General features: G+C 44.0%; 1 protein-coding gene across 3 annotated transcripts in view; it reads left to right on the forward strand.

The window, feature by feature from the left end:
- Nucleotides 1-11,119: 11,119 nt before the first annotated feature.
- The window catches only part of LOC116978951 (neuronal PAS domain-containing protein 2-like), a 51,862-nt gene continuing 37,936 nt past the window's right edge, over nt 11,120-25,045 (forward strand). For all 3 annotated transcript variants that reach the window (XM_033030259.1, XM_033030260.1, XM_033030262.1), the window contains exons 1-6: nt 11,120-11,240; nt 13,227-13,283; nt 13,749-13,903; nt 15,515-15,606; nt 17,075-17,164; nt 21,115-21,235. In XM_033030259.1, coding sequence (XP_032886150.1) covers nt 11,182-11,240; nt 13,227-13,283; nt 13,749-13,903; nt 15,515-15,606; nt 17,075-17,164; nt 21,115-21,235 — 574 coding nt within the window. In that variant the 5' untranslated portion in view covers nt 11,120-11,181. The remainder of the gene's footprint in view (nt 11,241-13,226; nt 13,284-13,748; nt 13,904-15,514; nt 15,607-17,074; nt 17,165-21,114; nt 21,236-25,045) is intronic.

Below are 25,045 nucleotides of genomic sequence, written 5' to 3' on the forward strand. Positions count from 1 at the left end.
CGGAAATAATTTGACGGAATAAAAATGAGATAGCAATGAATATATCATATAACTAATTTTTATGTGGTCAGATACTTCTAACTTTTAGAAGGCATACCCTTTTACCAGGAGTGGCACAGTAGATCAGCCGTAGAATTGCTGCTTCACAGCGCCAGAGACCTGGGTTCAATCTGACCATGGGTGTTGTCTGTACAGAGTTTGTACGTTCTCCCTGTGACTGCCTGTTTCACAACCAGCGAAAACTCATGCGGTCACAAGGAGATTCCATATAGACAACACCCACAGTCAGGATGGAACCCGGGTCTCTGGCGCTGTAAGGCAGCAACTCTACCGCTGCGCCACCGTGCCGCCCCAACAACATGGTCATCTCCCTGCTACCTTCTCTCTAACCTTAGTTTGAAGATTACGTGCCCTCCACATATGTCTCATTTCATCTTTGCAAAGGAATACTTTTTAGCTTTATAATCATCCCGTGCTCTCTGTGTGGAGTTTGCATGTTCCCCTGTAACCACATGGGATTCTTCTGAGTGTTCCGGTTTCCTTCATCATCCCAAAGACATGCAGGTTTGTACTTTGATTGGCCTCTGTAAATTGCTCCAAGTGTGATGTGAGTGAGAAAAAGGAATAATACAGAACAAATGGTCGCATGGACTCAGTGTACTGAAGGGCCTCTTTCTCTGCTGGAATTCTAAAACTAAAACCAAACCCTCTAAAGTCAAGTAGATCATTCGAATGGATGCTTTGGGATAGGCTGTAATACTATGACCTCTTCCTATGAGGCAATTTATTTTTCTGAATCTCTTTGGCAATCACATTGTCCATTTCCCTCCAAAGATGCTGCTCAACTTGCTGAGGTCCTCCTGTAGATCATCTGTTGCTTCAGCTTCCAGCATCTGTGACCTCTTGCATCTCCCTGTTCTAGAGGGAGTTGTTTAATGACTCCAGCCAATCGCTTGTTATCCTCTCAAACACTCTTGAGAGACTTCTTTGTGCACAATGGGATCGATGGCAAATGTTTTATTCATTTTAAGCAACATTGTCATCCTAGGAAATACCAGCATTTATTACCCATCCCCAGTAGACCTTGAGAAACATAGAGCACAAAACAATACAGCACAGAAACAGGCCCTTCGACCCGCATTTTATGCTGCTTTCTTGAAGCACTTAATTTCTTCAGATGAAAGTGCTTCTTCAATGCTTGTGGGTGGAGATTATTGATTTTGGATGGAGACTTTAGACTATCTTTAGTCAGACGTTGCTGGGCGTTATCTTGAACTAAACATTATTTCCTTTATCCTGTATCTGTACACTGTGAATTGCTCGATTGTAGCCATGTATAGTCTTTCTGCTGTCTGGATAACTCGTAGCAAAAAAGCTTCTCACTGTACCTCGGTGCACATGACAATAAACTAAACTAAAGATTTCCAGGATTCAGAATCATCGTGAACATCCATATATTTCCAAGTCAGGGTGATATGTAACTTGAAGGAACATTCAAGGAAAGATGGTAACTCTATCCTTGCACCTGTCGGCAGCGTGTCTGTCTTTTTTCAACTTTTTTTATTTTTTTAGTATGTTTAAAAGTGTGTTTTTAATGTTTCTTTGTGTGTTATGTGTGGGGGTGGTGTGGGGGGGTAAGGGGGAAACCGTTTCGGCCGCCCCTTCCATGGAGAGGCGACCTTTTCAGGCCGCCTCCCCCGTGGCCTAACAGCAGGATCGGCGCCGACTTTCCCGGAGACGCGCCCGGAGCTTCAGCGGCGGGCGCAGCGTGGACTCTCGGCGCGGAGCGGGTGAGACCTCGCTGGAGGGGAGCGCTCCATTACGCTGGCCCGCGGCAGCCGGCAGCCTGAAGCAGCGGTCTGCAGAACTCCAGCTGGTGCGGCGTCTACAGCCCGGGATCTCACGTTGGGGACCCGGGGGGAAGAAGAAGCTTCCACCGCCGGCCCGCGGCCATCTTCTACCGCGGGCGTGGTATGGACTTAACATCACCCCAGGAGGGGAGCTTCGACCGCCGGTCCTGCAGACTGCGGTGCTTCCGGCTGCAGCACGGCAGGTACTTTAAAACTTTGTCCGCCGGCCTGCGGCCTACACCAGCCTGAAGCCGCGGTCTCTGGTTGGGAAGAGCCGATCCTGGACTCACCTTGACTTTGACTTTGTCCCTTACCATCTGGACGCCCGCAGCAACGGCTGTGGAGGGTGGAGGTCCCGACCACGGGGGGAAATGGAGGAGGACTGGCCAAGCTCTGTGCCTTCCACCACAGTGATGAATGCTGTGGTGGATGTTTGTGTAAAATTTTAATGTGGTTGTGTTCTTTATTATTGTACCGCTGCTGGCAACCCAAATACCACCGACCTTGGTTGTGTGGCAATAAAATTATTTCTATTCTATTCTATTCTATCCACATCCTGGACTTATCTTTATGAATGGGTCTTACAGAATAACAGAATAAAAATATGTGGTTAACAATTCATGCTCAGTAGCTATAATGTCACTATTTTTAGTTGCCTTTTATGAATTATATATTTACTGAGAGATGATTGTGAGTTAGTCACAGTCATAGAGAGCTACAGTATGGAAACAGGTCATTCGGCCCACATCAACTAGGGGGCATAACTTTAAGGAGAGAGAGAGAGGATTAAAGGAGATGTGCTGGGGTTTTTTTACATAGTGGGTGGCAAATACGACACTGGTTTTCAAGAGGCTTTTGGATAGGCACATGGATACGCAGGGAATGGATGGATATGAATCACTTGTAGGAAGATGAAAACATGTAGGCGTCAGGTTCAGCACGCACATTGTGGGCCGAAGGTCCTGTTTTTGTGCTGTACTGATCTATGTTCCACAAGGGTTTTGAAATGTGCACTCTATAGATTGCTTACAATATTGTGTGGCAATCTTGAAGCCATCTTCTTTATGGTAATAATAAACACATTTGGCCATTATAAATAACAAAGATATCATCTTTTGATAATTACAATGATATCGCTGTGCCAATGCACAACACAATAACAATTTGAGAAATTAATTACTGGAACATTAGAACATCCATTTACAAAATGACCATTTTTAGACAGCTGTTTGGAAGTGACCAAGCAAGCAGTTCTGAAAGGCTGAATTTGAATTTTTTATTTGATATTTAGGTTTTTGTGCATTATCTGCAGTATTAATATTAATGTCACCAGTCTGCGAATAGCGCAGATGCATTAATAAATAAATTAATCAGCAACAGTAAATCTTGACGACTGCTGTGAACGAGAATGATGGAGCAAGACCTTTGAAGCAACAAAGATAATATTCACATGGCAGGATTGTGCTTTAAGCAAGGAACCTTACATAATCATCCGTTAATACCTTGCTTTGGTAAACAAAAGTGTTTTTAAAAGGTTTTCATGATGACTGCTAAAACGCTACTCCACTTCATAGAAGCAAACACATTATATGATTAACAAAAATAAAAGCACGAGAAGATGTGCTAATTTTGAAATGAATATTTTGTAATGTTTTCCCATTCTGATTTATGAACTGTAAAGTGAATTGTTAATGATCGTGTTGTTAGGCAGCTGAGCTGTTGAATTGACCTACTTTCATTGCAGCTTGCCAACAGACAATCAACCCTATTCCTTTTTATCGTGGCTGCACTGGGATGGACTGAGACAGAATCCCTACAGGAGAATTAGTTGCACAAATGAATAGCTTTGATTTTAGGCTGACAAAAGTGTCATCTCTCTGAACCTCTCGGTGCCAATAGGTTAGATGTATGGCTTGTTGATATTCACTGAGGACTTCAATGTATGTTTTACTGTGATGTTGAGGTGGATTACATGGCTTAGAACAGTGAACATTTAAGAATGGTGTCCATCCATATCACCACTGAGCTCCAATAAACAAAATCAAGTGAAAGGTATGTAATGACTTGCGTATCAATTCCTATAATGTTTTAGGTAAAATATGAAGAAGCATTTTTCAAAGGTAGATTCATTTTATCCATGCTTCTGAATGGGTTCCTTTCAATGCTGTAAAATAATGTTCTTTCAATTTACTTTCACCACTTGGCTAATTATAAGCATCACATGCTGCTATATCAATAAATGTTCTATGTAATATAATATTTTTTCTGTTTATAATCTGTGCAATTTAGAGGAAGCAACTGGCAGTGTTTTTCTCCTGGCTGCTGAGCCATGTCGTTTGTAGTTTCCTCGGTGTTTTGACATATAGCCTTCACTTTTATATTTAAGTAGGCATTTAAGCTGTCTTAAATGCAGATTTTTATTCAATCAGAAGATAAAACTAAAAGAATGCAACTGCAGCAGCCCTGCTTTGTTTTCTGCACTGTTCAGCAATATATATTTCGTAGTCCTGTAATATAGCAGTCAAATTAGCACACTGTTCAGGAGGCTGGTAACTTGTTGTAACTTGGGGAACAATTAGTAATGCTAGTGCTTTCAGTTGCCAAACTGCTAACGTGTAATGTATTGGATCCAGCAAAGTGCATTGTGGAAACTGATAAAACACGAATGAGTTCAGGCAGGTTACCCTCAGCTGAAAATTACCAAATGTTAATGGCACAACATCGAATTCATCATATACGTATGTCAGTGTCGATTTGCTGTGGGATGTCTGCCATTGAGTGTCAAGTAACAGCAGCCAATGTTACCGCAGCTAGTTATCACTCCTGTGGATGCTCTCAAGATGTCACTCATATTTTTGGGGTAAACCTGCTCATTGTACATCCGTGACTTCAATTTGAAGAGTACGTGAGGTGGGCTGTTTTATTATTGTACCCAGCATAATCAGGGACCCATATCTCCCTGGCCACACACTCATTTCACTCCTGCCAACTGTGACGTCCAGGTTTTAGGAGCAGCTTCTTCCCAACAATCATCAGGTTATCAAACACTACAACCTCCAAATAAGCTCTGAACTATATAGAGTTGGGGGTATAGGCTTCATCTTTTTGCACAATTATTGTTTGTTGGTTTTTATGTGTATTTATGTGTGTGTGTGTGTGTGTGTGTGTGTGTGTGTGTGTGTGTGTGTGTGTGTGTGTGTGTGTGTGTGTGTGTGTGTGTGTGTGTGTGTGTGTGTGTGTGTGTGTGTGTGTATGTGTGTGTGTGTGTGTGTGTGTATATATATGTATATGCACTGAACTGTTTTTTTCTTGGTAATGATATTGTTTACAGTGTACTATCTTTAAATATTATGTTGTACTGCTGCGTAAGAATGTAATTGTTCTATGTGGGATATATGACCATAAAACACTCTTGATTCTTAAGAGAGGCTCTGTACTTTAGCAGCACCGCAGGAGATTGCTGGCCATGTTTATGTAGAAGCTGTGGGCAGCACAATGTCTAAATGAGATTTCCAGAAGTACCTTCCTTTTGTTTCCTCCTTGCTTTCTTTTGCAAAGAGAATGGATGTAGGATTTGATTTCTGGAGCCCACAGCACATTCTTCAACCGTTCTGAGAATCTATCACATGTGCCTGGTCAGGATGAGATACAGGAAATATCAATGTTCATATCTTCTTGTTCAACTTCTGTCCAGGCACCATTCTCTGTTCAAGGTAATTGATGTATTTTGGTTATTTTATGCAGAGTATTTTCACTTTCCCTGTTTCTAACTTTGAAATTAACTCTTGTTTTTGAGTCTTTGGCTAGTTTAGATATTTTGGCATTTGACGAGCTTCTACGTTTAATGTTTTGAATTGATCAATAAGATCAGCCGTGATCTAACGCTTTCCACAGATGCTGCCTGACCTGATGAGTGTTTCCAGCGTGTTCTGTTTTTGTTTCAGATTTCCAGCATCTGCGTTTTATTATAATTTTTCCTCACTGTTCCACATGGTCATGAACCAAGAGCTGAAAAGAGATTATTTTAAATTGTGCTTTCTCAAATAACGTGGCGTATTTCTGCTCCATTGCCTCGAAATCCTTCTGATTCTTGAAATGTATTTAGCTCAGTATCCTCACAACAAAAATCTGCAGAGAGAAAGGAGTGTACGTGAAAGGGGGGTGAAAGAGAGAGAGAAGGAGAGAATGGGGAAGGGAGAGAGAGTGAAAAGAGGAAATGGGAAAGAGAGGGAGAGAGAAAGGGAAGGAGCGAGATAGGGTGGGAGGGGGAAAAGGAGGAAATGAGAAAGGGCTTGAGAATAAATATGAGTGAGAGTGAGTTCTCTTGTTGCTGTGTTTGTTGTTTCACTGCTCCAGCAGTGTTTGTCTTCTCTCTCCTCTGTTCTCATTCATCTCCTTCTACCTACATCTCCTCCATACAGATCAGCTGCAATTCACCGGCCTGCGTCACCCACTCTCAGCTGCACCACCGCTCTCTCCACCCCTCCCCTTACCTGCATCTACAAAACACGCTTGCTTTCTCTAGTTCCATCATTCTAATGAAATTTGATCAAAGTAAACTTTTAATTCTGCTTTTCTCTCTCTCTGCACAAATGCTTCCTGACCTGTTGTGCATTTAGAGCATGCACAGCATGTTCCGGCCATTGGTTTGAAGTGTGGAGAGGAAGGGTGGAGGGGACGGGGGGAGGAAAGAGAGGGAGTCGGAGAGGCGGTGAGCCAGAGTGAGAACGTGAATGAGAAAGAGGCAGTGAGAGAAAGAGAGGTTGAGTGGGAAAGAGAGGGAGAGAGAAAAGAGGGAATAAGAAAGAGGAAGAGGGGAAGTGAAGGAGGGTGAAAGGGAAAAAATCAGAAAGGAAGGGTGTGAGAATTAGAAATAGTGAGAGTATGTTCTGCATAAGCTTCCAGCAACTGTTGTGCTTGATAACTAATGTAGTGTTTCAGTTTCAACACTTTCTTTATTGATGTCCAACACGGATTATGAAAATACTGTGATTTTATTTTACTCCTTTGGAAAATGAGGAGAAACTCCGCAAAGAAATTGTATTTCCAGCGAGCAAGATGTTCATATTTATATGAGATAATTTCTTTCTTCTAGTTGAACTATATAGTGCTTGTGCTAATCAGGCAGCTGCTGTACAGAGATGAAAAACAATTGCAGGCTGAAGACTTTTTGTCAGAACTGGCAAAGGCTGGTTTTCTATCGAGTTCACTGTTGATCTCAAAGGGCTAGAACACAATGAATATCAATAAAACAAATGATCTGATTATTACCAGATTGCTGCGTGCTGTGCTGAGATTTAGATGTTTTGGATGTCAGAAGCTGAGCAATGTGACATACAGCACCTTCTCTGTCCCCCCCCCCCCCCCCCCCCCCCCACCCCCCCTTGCCTGTGTGCACCCATTCCCGGCCATGCTGTACCCTGCCCCTCCTTTCTCCTTTCCCTGCAACCAGTCTGAAGAAGGGTCCTGATTTGAAACACCATCCATCCATGTTCTCCACAACGCTACTTAACCCACTGAGTTGCTCCAGCACTTTGTGTCCACTTTCTCCATCTGCTTTTAGTTTTTCGAAAGAAAATATAGTCCTTTGGATAAACCTTTGGTCATCTATCTTAATCTATGGTTTGCTCATCACCCACTGATCATTCAGCAGAAATAGCAACTTGTAATATGGCTCAAAGTCAAATTCTATTTGATAACTTTTCTGTACAGTATCCTGGGCCTCCTGCTGCATTAAAGGCTGAATGTAATAATAACACACAAACAATGTAGCAAACCCTCTGCTGGTCATGTATCGTCAGTGGAGATAGAAACAGATTTGATATTTCTTGCTAAAAATCTTTTATCCAAACTGGGAGTAGGAGAGACCTTGTCTGATCTGCTGTGGCCTGTTGTTCATGGCTTCCACGTGTCTCTTTGTTTGAGTTCCTTCTCACTATCTTTCCTAATTCATCTGCAAAACCAGAGAACCTCAACAGCACCCCACTGCATGACAAACCTTCCCTCATCTGCATAAACAAATTCCCTTTTTCCTATCAATTCCTCCAACACCATTTTCACAACTTAAAACAAACTTGTTTCCTCTCTTTCCCAGTTCTAAGGAAGGGTCTTTGTCCTGAAACATGGACCCCATTTCTCTTTCCACAGATGCGGCCCGACCTGCTAGCATTTGCTGCACATTTGGAAAATGTGCTTTCCCCCCCCAGATTGGCATCATCTGCAGGTTATTTTATTTTCATTCTGAATTTCACACATTTCGTTGCTGCAATGTCGACAAATACCTGACAATAAGTTGCTGCAATAAGTCGACAATTAGGTGACAAATTCAGGTCAAGGCAAATAGATTTGAATTGAGCAAAACACAAAGTGCTGGATTCATTTATCAGGTCAAACAGGTTGGTCCCCACCCAAAACGCCGCCTCTCCACTTCCTCCAAAGAATCTGCCTGACCTGCTGAGTTACTCCAGCACTTTGTGTTTTGCTCAAGATTCTAGCATCCGCTTCAGTCCTGATTGCCAGTAAGAAGCCAAGCAATTAGATACCATTATTTGATATTGATTCTAAATGGGATCATAAACCTAATCTACTTGCTATATCCTTACACACGCCAACAGAAAATCAATTCTTAATACTTTCGGGTGTCAGGGGTTATGGGGAGAAGGGAGGGGTTGAGAAGGAAAGATAGATCAGCCATGATTGAATGGCGAAGTAGACTTGATGGGCCGAATGGCCTAATTCTGCTGCTTGAACTTATGAAAACAAAGGATTTATACCTTGCAATCTCATTAAAGAATTATGTTTGATTTTATAACATAGAAAATTCTCAGTTCACCAGGTATAACAATTAGTTAGAAAGATTTGCATTTTAACCTTTTTAAATCATAGTTAAATTCACATTACACAAGAAAGGCTCCGTTGAAGGAGAAATATTTACTCTGTCTGGCTGTTGTTTTCAGTAAGGCCAAGTCTCATTTAATCATTTACAACATCCACTTTTAAAATTCTACTGGAATCATTTAGCAGTGTTCTAATCAAATGAAGTGCCACATTTAAAATGGACTTTTTAAACAGAAGTGTAGTCTCATAAGACAAGAAAGCTCCCAGGCATAAGGGGATTGAAGTACTAATTGAATGTTCTTTTCTGCAGAGCTTGAGTAATGATCAAGTTGTCATCTCTCCTCATTAGCTCGATCAAAAAATGCATTCATTCAAACTCTCTGAAATATACCTGTGACAAGAGAAGCAAAATGGTTAAAATAATGCTGGAAACATTTGGCAGGTCAGACAGCATTTAAAGGAAGAGAAACAGAGTTAACATTTCCATTTGTCGACCCAATGTCAGATCTAGGAAGAGAGCGTTCCTACCCCTCAAAATGAGCACTGTAATGGGCCTGTCCGTCCCACTGAGGTGATTTTTTTAGGCAACTACAGGCGACCAGTTTGTTGCCACATGTTCGCCGGTGGTCACTGGGAGTAGTCTCCTTAGTCGCGCAAAAAGTCGTTGATAAATTTTCAGCGACAGTGGGTTTGACGCCTATGAGCTAGCTTGACTTCTCCTGACGTAGGTGCTGTCGTAGATTGTCGCCAGGATGACGTAGGTTGTCGCCGGTTTTTCGGCGACCTGCTACGACTATGACAATCGCCGGCAGTTGCGTAAAAAATCGCCAAGTGGGACAGGCCCATAAGCATTATGTGCAATTAACCCCTCTCCTTCCAGTGCAATATTGGGAACAAGACAATTTAGAGTCATAGAGTCATACAGCATGGAAACGGGCCCTTCAGCCCAACTTATCCAGGCCGACCATCTACTCTAGTCTCACCTTGTCACCAACATCAAGACCCGGAGCAGGCCCTTACATCGCCCGGCACAGCTTTAAATGGCCATGGGACTTGCTAGCGCCCGCCGGGGACTTTGACTTTGACTTTGACTTCGGGAGAGGAATGGAGAGCAGGGGAGAGACAAGACTTTGCCTTCCATCACAGTGAGGAGGAGATTCACTGTGATGGATGTTTGTGTAAATTGTGTTGGTGTGTGGCTTGGTTCTTTTCTTGTATGGCTGCAGAAACCAAATTTCGTTTGAACCTCATGTGAGGTTCAAATGACAAATAAATGGTATTGTATTGTATTGTATTGTATTGTATTGTATTGTATTGTATTGTATTGTATTGTATTGTACCTGCCCATTTTTGACCCATATTCCTCTAAACCTTCACCCCCCATCCTCCTGTGCTCTGAAGAATAAAGTCCAAACCTGCCCAACCTCTCCCCATAGCTCAGGCCCTTACGTCCTGCTGACATCCTTGTAAATCTTCTCTGCATCTTTGTCCAGCTTAACAACATTTGTCCTATAGCAGGGAGACCAAATCTGATGACAATACTCCAAATTTGGCTTCACCAATGTCTTGTACAACAGTAATATAATATGCCAACTTCTATACTCAGTACCCTAACTGATGAAAGCCAATGTGCCAAAAGCCTTCTTGACCACCCTATCCGCCTGTGAGGCCATTCAAGGACCTAAGTTCCTGCACTCCTGGTCTTCAACACTCTCCAGAGCTCTTCCATTCACTTGTGTGGATAACTAATTGCAGGGGCAGCAAAATTCAGGCGGGAATATTCATGGGTGGAATCTGCAGCTGGTGGTCTCTGGTGCTGTGAGGCAGCACCTCTACCGCTGCACCATTGTGCCGCACATTCTTGCACTTGACTGGAGTCTCAGGGCGCAACATAGAATACACACGACAATACAACACAGGAACAGGCCCTTCGACCCATAATGTCTGTGTCAGACAAGATGCCAAGAAACTAATCTCCTCTGCCTGCACATTGATCCATATCCCTCCATTCCCTGCATTTCCATGTGCCCACCTAAAAGCCTTTAAAATGGAAGGGAAGGAAAGATGTACCAGATGCATAGTGGACCATGTGTCCATTTAGACGCAAGCCCCAAATACATTGCGAGCAGACCTGCTTGAATTCATTGACATCACCCATGCAGTCAAGATCAGTGAATGAATGATCAGTTGCCACATTTCACCGTCTTGGCACTGAGCAATACACCAAATGCCCGTCGCTCATCCGCCAACATTATTCAATGTTTGGATTCACACTCAACAGTTACGTGACTGCAGCCTTGGGACACTCCTTCATGGACACCGCTTGGATGCACAAGCAACTTTCCACTCCCCATCAAGCCACACCCTCTCCTGATTTACAAGCGGCAGGCAGTGCAAGGGCACTTACCCGCAACTCTCACCCTTGTGATTTTTGTTTTCGTTTCAGATATCCTAGAACTGCAATCTGTCCAGGCAGTGCAGAAACAGCAGGACCATGATGATGGAAATGCAGTGCCAAGCGATCTCATACATACAGTCAGATACTGACACCGGGTAATTCACAACATAGCATGGAGGTGTGGTGGTGGTGGTGGAACTTCAACCATGAGATTGTTCTGGGCAGGAGGGAGGAAAGGAGTCAACTGGAGGAGAGCAAGTGCCACCATAGGTTTTGCCTATAGTGCTAATTAGATCTTCCATCTCTGCATCCTCCTGAGATCCCCACCATCTCCAGCCAGTGTTCTAATCTCCATGTGATATCAAGCAATGGGCAGCGCGGTGGCACAGTGATAGAGTTGCTGCCTTACAGCGCCAGAGACCCAGGTTCGAGCCTGACCACAGGTGCTGTCTGTACGGAGTTTGTATGTTCTCCCTGTGACCGCGTGGGTTTTCTTGTTGTGCTCCGGTTTCCTCCCACAATCCAAAGACATACAGGTTTGTAGGTTAATTGGCTTGGGTAAATTGTAAATTGTTCTTAGTGTGTAGGATAGTGCTAGTGTACGGGCATTGCTGGTCGTTACGGAAGGTGGGCCGTAGGGCCTGGTTTTATGCTGTATCTCTCAACTAAACTAAGCTGAGAGCCCTGGGTACCATAAAGTCTAAGGGGCCAGGCAACATCCCAGCAGTAGTAATGAAGAACTGCCAAGCAATTCCAGCAAACACAAAGTGCTTGGGGAACTCAGCGGATCAGGCAGCATCTATCACCTTCCTCAGACAGATGGGAAGAGTCCTGAATGGGCATCGAAAGGAAAGCACTCCACTTGAAACAACTTGAACAGGTATTAGCATCACAATAATAGTTTCGTTAAGTTTTTAATTAAGGGATGCAACATGGAAACAGGCCCTTCGGCCCGCCAAGTCCACGTTGACCATCGATCACCGGCTCATACTAGTTCTATGTTATCCCACTTTCTCATCCACCCCCTACACACTAAGAGCAATTTACAGAAGACAAATAACCTGCAAACCTGTACATCTTTGGCATGTTGGAGGAAGCCGGAGCTCCCGGTGGAAACCCACACGGTCACAGGGAGAACATGCAAATTCCACACGGACAGCGCTGGAGATCGGGATCAAACCCAGGTCTCTGGCGCTGTGAGGTAGTGGCTCTACCAGCTGCTATACTGTGCCATCCACAAGTAGTCACCTGTGAATCGTAGGCGACCCAAAAACTACACTGTGTTGGTGAGAGAGGTGATCTTGCCTATCATGAGTAAAGCTTTATATGTTTAAGAGACGACTGAGTTTCAAATAAGCTTGTTACCATAGTTACCTGCACTCTATACTTCAACTGGGCACTCTATTTGCTTGCTAATAGTGTGACTATTATGTCCAGCCCTAGTAAAAAACAATGGGTGCTACGAATCTGAAAAAACATTATGCCCCACTCTTTCTCTTATCAACATAATGTTACAACCATTTTTACACTCATGCATTATCTTGCTTCAACAAATTGATAAAAAATAATTGAATTTGTAACTGAGTGAAGTATCTTGATAAAATCATCAGTTACTTTAAAGTCTTACACTGAATTCTTATAACCACACATGAGTTCATCATGATCCAACATTGCCTTCTACTCTCCAATACTACCATTTATGAAAATACCACAGCACATCATTGACAATAAACATCCTTTCATACCTTTGCCTTGACAATAACTAAGAACTTTACATCCTAAACAAAAGGACACAAAGTGCTGGAGTAACTCAACAGGTCAGGCAGCATCTCTGAAGGACAAGGATAGGTGACATTTCGGGTCAGAATCCTTCTTCAGACTGAAGAAGGGTCAGAACATGAAATGTCATGAAGTGACCTGAGTAAGTTTGTGTCAGCAGTTTGTGTCTTTTTTTGTACACCTGCATTTGCATGTTGTTGCATCTAAACTTGACCTCCCTCTTCCTTTCATTGACAGTTCCAGTCTCAAAACCTGGATTATCGATTGAACTGAGCCAAGTCAACTCTTGGCTCTTTTCTTGGAATATTGACCAGGAGATGTAAATGGGGGTTTTTTCTCTCTGTTTCTATTCTCTTTTACAGAGGTACCAGCTGTGGAGGTGATCTGATGGAAGACGATGAAAAGGACAGGACAAAGAGGTGAGATGCTTGGAAATCTACCTGCACCAGCAATTTGGACAATTGCTTGGTGCCGTTAATAGAGTTAATACCACACAACGCCAGAGTCCTGGGTTTAATCCTGACTTTGGCCGCTGCGTGGGTAGAGTTTGCATGTTCTCCCTGTAACCGTGTAAGATTCCTGCAAGTGCAACCCAGAGAGATGGTCAATTGGCCATTGTAATTGTCTCCTGTGCGGAGGGAAGTGGTAGAGTCTGGGGGAATGGATGAGAATGTGGGGGAAACTAAGAGTTAGGATGAACGAAAGTTAAATGGGTGCTTATGTAAACTTGGTGGGCTAAACGTTTGCATTTAGGGTTAGGGAATGTAAACTGATCTCACTGTGATGTCTCTGTCTTATAAAAATAAATTCTAGTCGCACAGCCCACACTTGCTTGAATTCATAACTTTTGCTTAAATGCCTTAAAGGATCTTTCTCTCTATAAGGGCTTCACGTAACAAATCTGAGAAGAAGCGAAGAGACCAGTTCAATGTACTCATCAAGGAACTTAGTACAATGCTCCAGGGCTCCATACATAAGATGGACAAGTCCACTGTGCTGCAGAGGACAATCGACTTCTTGCAGAAACAAAAAGGTTTGCGTAAGTGCATTCTGTCAGAGGTTTATTACCAAGAACGGCGTTGACTCTGCATACAGATAGTCATCGGATTTCTATCCATTGTTATATAAGAATTGGTATATTTATTATGTATTTATAATTAATAAAAATATATTTATTTATATATAAATTGTTATATTTATCCATTGATATATCATTCAACTCTCAGATGATGCTTGCAAAGTTTTGATTTGTTATGACCTTGCTGGTTAAAACTAATCCTTGGAAATCCCACAGCAAACCGGAGGATAGATGAATAAGCAAGGGACAGCTGCTCAGAGATCAAGGATTGATCAGCTGACTAGCAATCCTGTAATTGTAGACATAGAAACATAGAAAATAGGTGCAGGAGGAGGCCATTTGGCCCTTGGAGCCAGCACCGCCATTCTTTGTGATCATGGCAGATCGTCCCCTATCAATAACCCGTGACTGCCTTCTCCCCATATCCCTTGACTCCACCAGCCCGAAGAGCTCAATCTAACTCTCTCTTAAATCCATCCAGTGACTTGGCCTCCACTGCCCTCTGTAGCAGGGAATTCCATAAATTCATAACTCTCTGGGTGAAAACTTTTTTTTCTCACCTCAGTCTTAAATTACCTCCCCTTTATTCTAAGACTGTGGCCCCTGGTTCTGGACTCGCCCAACATTGGGAACATTTTCCCTGCATCTAGCTTGTCCATTCCTTTTGTAATTTTATATGTTTCTATAAGATCCAATTAAAATAGTAAATTTAAAATAGTGGAAACTCGGTAATTATCCCATCTTACACAAAGTATATTTTAAACTCTGCGCACTGGCTCTGGACTATAACAACATGGTTTCGCCCTCCACTTAACTCTGACACTACATTCCCCAGATCTTTGGATGAAATTTTACTAAACCCCCATAACATAGCTATTCTACCAATCTTACAAACTTAGGGAAAATGATCCACTGGGAACCAATTTGACCAAAATCGAAGACAAAAGGTACTGGAGTAACTCAATAGATCAGGCACCATCCCTGGAGAATACAGATTAGTGGCATTTCAGGTCAGACTGATAGAGGGACCCAACTCAAAATGTCACATATCCGTGTTCTCCATGGATCCTGCATGACCCACTGAGTTACTCCAGCACTTTGCATATTTTTCTTTAGTAAACCAGCATCTACATTTAAAATGTTTATATTTGTTTCCACAATTTTAAATGTACCCGCATCCTTGTTTCTATTCCTAACCAATTTGGCCAACCGTTTGTTGTGTGTCTTTATTCTGCACCTAAAATTTGCTAACCAGTACATTAGATTGCATCACACAGGTTGAAGGTGAGTAGAGAAAGATTTAATAGGAACCTGGGGGAGCAACCTTTTTACACAAAGGGTGGTGGGTGTATGGAACGAGCTGCCGGAGGAGGAGGAGGATTGTTTTCTGTGGAACATCATACATAGGTTGAGGGGCGACCTGGTAGAGGTTTGTAAAATTATGCGAGGCATCGATAGAGTAGACAGTCAGAATCTTTTATCCTCAGAGGGGAAATGTCATAAACTAAAACTGTTCTTAGAGTTGTTTTGCCCAGTCGATGGACTGCCACTCAAACCTGTTTCTCCTTTCAGAACTCTCTGCTCAAATTGATGCTTGTGAAATCAGACAGGACTGGAAGCCTTCCTTCCTTAGCAATGAAGAATTCACCCAGTTGATGCTAGAGGTACGTAAAGTCCACACAATGCAACCGGAGATGTTTCAGTATTCTTCAGAACAGAGACACACAAAGTCAAGAGTCAAGTCATGAGTATTTCATTATCATACATTTGTATAAGATAATTACAAGCAGTTGATAAGGGGTGGGAATTAATAAGCTTTGGCTTCTTCCTGCTCCTTTTCGGACATATACGGTTTCATTTATTTATAGATATTGTTTATGACACTTTATAAATATTCTTGTTTTGTTTTTTGTATGCTGTTTCACACTTGCTTTTTATACTTTTATTCTGTTCGAAATAAATAAATAAATAAATAAATAAATAAATACAGTAGGTCCCCAAATGCACCAATGAAATTCTAACTTGCAGCAGCACAGCAGTAAGCGGAGTTCTCCGTAAGCACCAGAATAAATGTTTAAACGTTCAATATGCGTTCAGTATATATACACTCTCATTTCACGGAAGAAAGTATAGGAGCCTAAAAACTGTGAGACTGCCCCCGTCGATGCAGTTTGGAGCTTATTTGGAGGTTGAGGATCATGACAGAAGCCTCCTCGTGGCGATCCCCGGAAACGACGACACAATGCACTTTGTGGCGATCGGGCGACCAATTCGGTCAACATGTTAGACGACGACAGAAGCCAACAGAGAGCTATACGTCGCCTGACACACGGGCGAACGATTTGCAGGTTGTGATGTTTAATGGTCGTAGGGAAGAAGCTGCTCCTGAACCTGGACGTTAGAGAAATCAATATTTTGTAAAGACGCATTACAATATCCCTACTCTTGTAGTCTGTGCCAGAACCTATAAAGGCAAGCATAACATGTTATCAGCCAAGTTATAATATTGGTATCGTATTAGTTTATTATTGTCATGTGCATCGAGATACAGCGTAAAGGGACTGTCCCACGAGCATGCGGCCTGCATGTGGCAAGCGCGACCTAACGTGGTCGCTTGAGCCGTACGGCCTCGCGGGGCCGGTCCCACTTCGATCGCCGGAGCCGTATGGAGTTGTGCGGAGCTGGTCCCGACATCGCGCGGGGCTCCGAAAAACTGACCGTGTTTAAAAATTCCGTGCGGCAACGGCCTGCCGGTCCGCAGCCGCCTCGATGCCATGTCAGTGAAAATCTTTGCATGCTCTCCAGTCAAATCATACTATACAGAGTACAATCAAGCTCTGCACAAGTACTCTGTGCCTTTTTTGTATAAAGCAGCATCTGCAGTTCCTTGTGTCTTAATGTGTAGAGTTGGGTTTGAGGACACTTCACTGGCCCAATAAATGTTATCACATCAACTCAAGAAGCTAAGAACAACCAGCCTGTTTTCTTTTCAGTGTGAGTGCCATCCATCCACAATTTATTGATGTCTGCAGCTAGGTATTGTCACACGTTCCAAGACCTCCAAGTTCAAAAAATATGTATTTCACTTAAGTGGACCATTGATGGCTGTTATTTCTTTCTATTTCCTTCCAGGCATTAGATGGGTTTGTCATAGCACTTAGTATCGATGGAAACATTATTTATGCCTCCGACAGTGTTTCTTCCTTGCTTGGCCATTTACCGGTAAGAATACTGTAATATTTTTGTAGATGACACTTTGGTCTTGCAATATTGCATGAATTGGACAAGAAAGAAACTACAAAATCAGACAAGACAAATAGTAAAGCAGGTACACAAAAATGCTGGAGAACCTCAGCGGGTGCAGCAGCATCTATGGAGCGAAGGAAATAGGCGACGTTTCGGGCCGAAACCCGTCAGTCTGAAGAAGGGTTTCGGCCCGAAACGTCGCCTATTTCCTTCGCTCCATAGATGCTGCTGCACCCGCTGAGTTTCTCCAGCATTTTTGTGTACCTTCGATCTTCCAGCATCTGCAGTTCCTTCTTGAACAAATAGTAAAGCAGATTGATTTTCCCCTGTAGATTTGTGATCTAAATGTGTGTAGAATTGCTTTATGCTATTAGCTTAGGTAGGCACCACTAAATGGCTGCAGGCAAGGATATTTCCAGAGAGAATTGTCTACTGTGAAGCTGAACTGAAAAATTAAAGCATTCCACTCATGGGTATCTTAACTGTGACCTCTAACTGCTCATTTGTCCCTTTGAACACAAATTCCTCTTTGCTAATCTTGGCTCAGCAGTTATTGGTTTTGAAGTAGGAGTGTGTATACTTCAATGTCTCTCCGCATGTACCTGATGTAACTAGAAACCCTCCAGGCCTGGACAAAGGTGTTAAATCATTTGCAGATAGTTTAGTTTAGAGATACAACATGGAATCAGGCCCTTAAGCCCACACGACCATCGATCACCCGTTCACACTAATTCTACATTATCCCACTTTCACAGCCACTCCCTGCACATCGGGGCCAATTTTACCGAGGCTGATGAACCTTCAAACCTGCACGTCTTTGGGATGTGAGTGGAAACCAGTACACCCGGAGGAAACCCATATGGTCACAGGGAGAACTTGCAAACTCCGCACAGACAGCACTCGTAGTCAGGATTGTACTGATGGTCGATAGTCAGAATGGACTCGGTGGGTGGAAGGGTCTGTTTCCATGCTGTAACTGTCAATCAATTTAAAGCAGGGCAGAGGGCCCAGGACATGGATGGGAGTGTGGTGCTGCTGGTGATGTCTTTGTTCCTCATTAACAACAGCAAAGGTTAGACCCAAGGAACTGCAGATGCTGGTTTACAAAAGAAAAGCACCAAGTGCTGGAGCGGGTCAGCAGCATCTTTGGAAGACATAGAGAGGCGATGTTTCAGGTCGGGACCCTTCACAACAAGGTTGTTGTTTTAAACTGGTTTCAACCTCAATTGGACAGATAACACTCTCCATGATGCTTCCCCAATGGGTTGGAACCCGAGTCTAACTATCGCAGCATGTGGCTTTTGAACTGAAATTAAGCTCCTGGTTTACCTGCACTGAGAAACATCATTGGTTGCAGAACACTGTGCAATTAAGTTGTTCACCTGCATCTAACATGGTTCCATTCTTAACCACATGCCAAGCAGCCCCATTATGAGATATTTAATCATTGCTGTGAAAGTTTAGCATTTGACTCATCTGACCTATTAAAGAATTTACTGTGGTTGGGTTTTCACAAGACGCAGTGCAATTAGTGATAGACACAAAATGAGACCCTTCTTCAGACTCTCCATCTGAAGAAGGATGCTGACCCAAAACATCGCAAATTCCTTTTCTCCAGAAATGCTGTCTGACCCGCTGAGTTACTCCAGCATTTTGTGTCTACCTTTGGTGTAAACGAGCATCTGCAGTTCATTCTGACCCAGTGAAATAAGATATCCAACCCAAACCCAAACCTTCAAGCACTGCTAGTTCTATCATGTATAATTGGTACAAGACACAAAGCTCCAGAGTAGCTCAGCGGGTAACTCATACAGCAACTGCGGAGGGAATGGATAGGCAAAGTTTCGGGTCAGGGCCCTTCTTCAGAGTCCCGACCTGAAACATCGTCAGTATATACCTTCCGCAGATGCTGCCTGACCCGTTAAGTTCCTCCAGCACTTTGTGTTTTGCTCAAAATCCCAGCATCTGCAATTCCTTGTATCTCCGTACATAACATGGTGTCTATTAAAGTTTGCTAAAGTGAAGCGGAGAATGATCAAATATTAGTTATTTTTTAAATTGGATCCTTGTGTTTCGAAATGTTTCAGCAGGTTTAGACCTGTCCTAAACTGCTTTCCTGGATGTCTGAAAATAAGCATCACATTTATGTAATAATCCTTGAGTATTGCTAGGCAATAAATCCCACACCAGTCTGCATGTTGCAATCTGAATTGTTTGCACATCAATTTCCCAACCTGCTAATTATTGGCAGGTAGCCCATTCTCCACCTTGCCATATAGTCAGAGCAGTAGATATAATCTTCAGCAAATTAATTGCACCAAGCTTACCTTGACCAATATATTAATTACTAAAATAATTGGATTGAAATATGGATCAAGTGCAGGTAAAGGATGTTATCTTGGCATCATATTCGGTACAGACTTTATGGGACTATGGTACTGTTCCTGTGCTGTACTGTTTTCTAAGTTCTATTTTCTATGTTCTTTCCGCATAAATCAGAAGATACCTCAAAAACAGTAGACAATTGTAACTCCCATGCAAGATAATGGTTCAGTTTAGTTTCATTTGATTTAGAGATACAGCATGGAAACAGGCCCTTCAGCCCACCGTATCTGCTCTGACCAGCGACCACCCATAGACTAGTTCTATCCAGCAGGACAATATACAGAAGCTAATTAACCTACAAATCCGCATGTTTTTGAAATGTGGGGGAAAACCCACGTGGTCATGGGGAGAACGCACAAACTCCCTACAGACAACACTGGTAGTCAGGATCGAATGCTTGGTCTCTGTAAAGGGCCTGTCCCACTTTCACAACCTAATTCACGACCTCTGCCGAGTATGCCCTTGACTCATACTCGCAACATGGTCGTCACGAGGTCGTAGGAGGTTGTAGGTAGGTCATAGGTAGATCATGATGCTAGTCGTAGGTACTTGTGGCATCAAGTAGGTCGGGCGTTTTTCTAACCTGATGAAAAATGTCCATGTGTAAAAAAGGTCGTCAATTAGGTCGTGAAAGTGGGACAGGCCCTTAAGGCAGCAACTCTATCACTGTGCCACCGTGCTGCCCATTACTTGATATCACATGAAGAGTAGAACATTGGCTGGAGATAGAGGGGATCTCAGGAGGAAGCAGAGATGGAAGATCTAATTAGCACTCCTGGCAAAACCTATGATGGCACTGGGCCTCCTATAGTTGACTCCTTTCCTCTCTCCTACCCAGAAAAAGCTCATTGTTGATGTACCATTCCACCACTGTGCCACACAGATATGTTAATATAAACCAGATATGTTACTTCATTACTCTGTTGTCCCATCTCAAAAGGAAATAAATGGATGGCCATAAAAAGAATTTCATTATAAACAACAGAACATGAGAACAAATGTAATCCATTCAATTAGATCTTGTCTGGTTTCCTCCTCAATTCCATTTTAGGAGGAGTTTGCGCCATGGGCGATGGTTCAACGCCTTTGGACCATCTCCCATGGAGTTTCCCCATGCCCAATCCAAATCTCCCTCTAGAAAATTCTGAGTGTTCCCCTGCACTCATGTTGATTTTGTACATTCTCCCCGTGACCGCGTGGGTTTTCTCCAGGTTCCCCGGTTTCCACCCACAGGTTAATTGGCTTCTGTGACTTTCCCCCAGTGTGTAGGATAGGGCTAGTGTACAAGAGGTTCGTTGATTGGCTTGAACACAAAAGGCCTGTTTCCACACTGTATCTCTGAACTAAACTGGACTAAATATTGACATATGGGCAGGAGCTGCTTTCAAGCATGTGATTTGTAAAGGTTCTCATTCTAACTGTGGGAATATATTATCGCCTATTTCCCCCCCAGTCAATCAAGGACGAGGGATTGAACAGTTATGCAAAAAGAAAAAGAGAATTTCCTCCTTTAAAAAAAATCAAACTTTTTTCTTAACCAGTCAGACCTAGTGGACCAGAATATACTGAACTTCCTGCCAGAACAGCAGCATGCGGAAGTATTTAAGCTGCTCGCGAACCAAATGCTGATGACAGACCCGGTTACACATGATTACTCAAACAGTATGTACCCTTCTTGCATTTAATTTGCCATTTTAGAAGAAGAATTTAACAGCAATACATTTGCTTGCATTTGCATCGTTTCGCTAACATTGGAAAACAACCCGAGAGGTGTTAAGGAACTTTAGTTCAGAGATCAGTTTGGAGATTGTACAGAGATTCTTCGTGTAAACAGACCCTTCGGCTCACTACGCTGACCATCGATCACCTGTTCACACTAGTGCTATGTTATCCCACTTTCTCATCTGCTCCCTGCACACTAGAGGCAATTTACCGAAACCAATTAACCTACACACCCGCATGTCTGGGATGTGGGAGGAAACCGGAACCCCAAAAGGATTCCCACCTGGTCACAGGGAGAACGTGCAAACTTCACACAGACAGCACCCGAGATCAGGATGGAACTCGGGTCTCTGGCGCTGTAGACGGTAGCTCTGCCAGCTGCACCACTGTGCCACCCATTACCCCAGGGTCAGGTGACACAGGTGGACTTGAGGGGCAATATATGGAACGAGCTGCCAGAGGAAGTGAAAGTACTGGGTAGAATTACAACCATTAAAACGCATCTGGGCAGGTGTATGGATGGGAAAGGTTTAGGAGGTGGCACAGTAGCACAGTTGTACAGTTGCTGCCTTACCGCACCAGAGACCTGGCTTGAATTCTGACTAGGGGTGACATCTGTACAGAGCTTGTACATGCTTCCATGTGACCTGCATAGGTTTCCTTCGGGTGCTGCGGTTTCTTCTCACACTCCATCAATGAACAGGTTAATTGGCTTTGGTACAATTGTAAATTGTCCCTAGTGTGTGGGATAATGCTAGTGTACAGTGTATTTGCTGACCTTGCCAATTAGGTGGGCCGAAGGGCCTGTATCCATGCTGTATTTCTAATGTAAAGAAATATGGACCAAATGTTACAAATAGAACTAGCTCAGTTAGGTTAAAGAGTTTTAAAGAGTCTGACGAAGGGTTTGACTCAAAACATCACCCATCATTTTTCTCTAGGGATGCTGCCTGACCCGCTGAATTACTCCAGCACTTTGTGTCGATCACAAAGGTGATAGGTGCTCAGTTAGGCACCTTTGTCAAGAAGAACGAGTTGGGCCGAAGAGCCTGTTTCTGTGTTGTATAACTCTACGACTCCATGGCTGATGGTGTTCAAATTGTTTTTTGTGCACATTCTTAACAACCTGACGATGGGTGATGGGTGAGTCACACATGTTGGTGGCCTATTTTCACACGTTGAGAGTTTCAGACAGGGGGCAAAGCAAATGGGTGAGAAATCTGCGACTGTTTCAGATGCAGAAGAAAACAACAAGAATGAAACACAAAACTGCAAAAATGAGTCATTGAATAATATAAACCGCAGCATCGAAAGAGTTACTGCAAAGCAAGCAGATTGGGGCACTGTACTTGGGAGTCATAGAAGCTTACAGTGGGAAACCGGCTCCTTGTATCTGGTTGCTCCTTGAAAGAACTATCAAGGGTCAAGAGAGTGTTGACATTAGACACATAATGTTGGTGGGTCAGGCAGCATCTCTGGAGAAAAGGAGTGTTTAATTGTCATTTGTGTTGACAACGAAACAATGACATTCTTAAGGGCCTGTCCCACTTATGCCCCTGTCCCACTTAGGAAACCTGAACGGAAACCTCTGGAGACTTTGCGCCCCACCCAAGGTTTCCGTGTGGTTCCTGGAGGTTCCCAGAGGTTTTTGTCAGTCTCCCCACCTGCTTCCACTACCTGCAACCTCCGGCAACCACCTGCAACCTCCGGGAACCGCACGGAAACCTTGGGTGGGGCGCAAAGTCTCCAGAGGTTTCCGTTCAGGTTTCCTAAGTGGGACAGGGGCATAATAAGGCGACTCTTTAGGCGACTGTCAGGGACCAGTTTTAATGGAATTCACCTGGCGACAACCTACGACAGCACCTACGTCAACCTACGTCAACCTACGGAAACCTACGACAACACAAATTGGCGCCACTGTCGCCCGAAGATTTTTCAACATGTTGAAAATTTTGCGGCAGTCACCTGTAGTCGCCCAAAAGATCGCCTAAGAGGGACAGGCCCACGTGCAGCAACGTTATAGGCTTGTAACACAATTACTTAGACAATACAAAATAAACAAAATTCCAGGAATTAATAACCCCAATATCTTTCGTTCAAACAAACACAGTACATAGTAAATCAGTTAGTGTTGTGTAGTGTTCAAGAGCCTAATGGTTGTTGGGAAGAAGCTATTCTTGAACGTGGTGGCACAGTTTTTAGACTCCTCTCCAACTTTCCACTTTTGGATGGTAGGAGTGAAATGAGAGCGTGGCCAGGGTTGTGTGAGTGTTTGATGATGCTGGCTGCTTATTTGATGCAGCGCCTCCTAGAGACCCCTTTGATGGTGCGGAGGTCAGTGCCCATGATGGACTGGGCAGTGTTCACTTAATCTTTCTACTTAATGGAGCATATGGAGTCGCATATGGAGTCGCATATGGAGTGGCGGCGCTGCACTGGCAGCAGCGGCTCATTGGCAGTCCTGTTTTATTTGTGTTTTTTGTGTTGTTTATTTCGTTTGGTTAGTCTAGTTTTTGGTTCTTAGTTTGTGTTTTGGGGGGGGGGGGGTTGAAACGGGTTTTGCAGTCTCTCCCTGCGGGGGAATGCGACTTTTTTGTCGTGTTCCCCTTCTCTGCCTCCGCCTGCGCTGAGGCCTAAATGGAGCTGGCGACCTCGAGGCTCCGGAGGCAGAGCCCATCAGGACTCGCCCTGAGCTCGCTCCCGTGAGGGCGGTCCGGCTCAGGGCTGGAACAGTGCTCCCGTGAGAGGTTGTCGGGGCGGCCCGGCCAGAGGGAGAAGCGACGCCCAAGTCGGGGCGGCCCGGCCAGAGGGAGGTTCGGCGCCCAAGTCGGGGCGGCCCGGCCAGAGGGAGAAGCGACACCCAAGTCGGGGCGGCCCGGCCCGGGGGAGGTTCAGCGCCCATGTCGGGGCGGCCCGGCCCGGGGAAGAAGCGGCGCCCATGTCGGGGGCGGCCGAGCCCGAGGCTGAAGACGGTACGGTACTCACGTGAGGGTGGCTGGGACGGTGTTCTGGCGGTGGTGGCCTGAGTCCGGGGTTCGGCCGCGGGCCAGCGGCTGCGTCTGCAGGACTGGTGGGCGGCAGCTTCAACCACCCCGGGCCGCGGTGTTTGAGCCGCGGGACTGATTTGTAACATCGCCCGGGGGGTATCGCCTCAGCGCAGAGGGAGAAGAGGAGGGAAGAGACTGCAGACCAAAGACTTTTGCCTCCATCACAGTGAGGAGATGTGGGGTGGACTCACTGTGGTGGATGTTAATATGTGTTTATTGTTGTTTTTATTGTATTATATGTATGACTGCTGCAATTTCGTTCAGACTTCGGTCTGAATGACAATAAAGGCTATCTATCTATCTAGCTATCTATCTATCTATCTATCTAGCTATCTATCTTAATCCTTAACTCTCCTTTTCCCTTTAATGTCCGTGTACTAATTAGATATGTTAGAAGGCATTCTGCTGAAGGAGTCCTGGGTTTAAAATTAATTTGTTGCCCAGTTAAAGTGCCCTCTTAAGGATGAGATGAAAGGATTTTGTTTTCTAATCCAATGTCTAAGCACATTGGGCCAGTGGTGCAGCTGGTGGAGCTGCTGCCTCGCAGCGCCAGAGACCTGGGTTCGATCCAGACACTGATCTATACACCAGTACATCTGTACAACTACTGTACACCTGTGGCTCAGGGAAAAGGATAATTAGGGTTGAAATATCATTCTTGACCCAAGCAGGCAAGTGGAAAGTATTCCTTTACAATCTTTGT

The sequence above is a fragment of the Amblyraja radiata genome, chromosome 12 (genome assembly GCF_010909765.2).
Source record: "Amblyraja radiata isolate CabotCenter1 chromosome 12, sAmbRad1.1.pri, whole genome shotgun sequence".
Taxonomy (NCBI): domain Eukaryota; kingdom Metazoa; phylum Chordata; class Chondrichthyes; order Rajiformes; family Rajidae; genus Amblyraja; species Amblyraja radiata.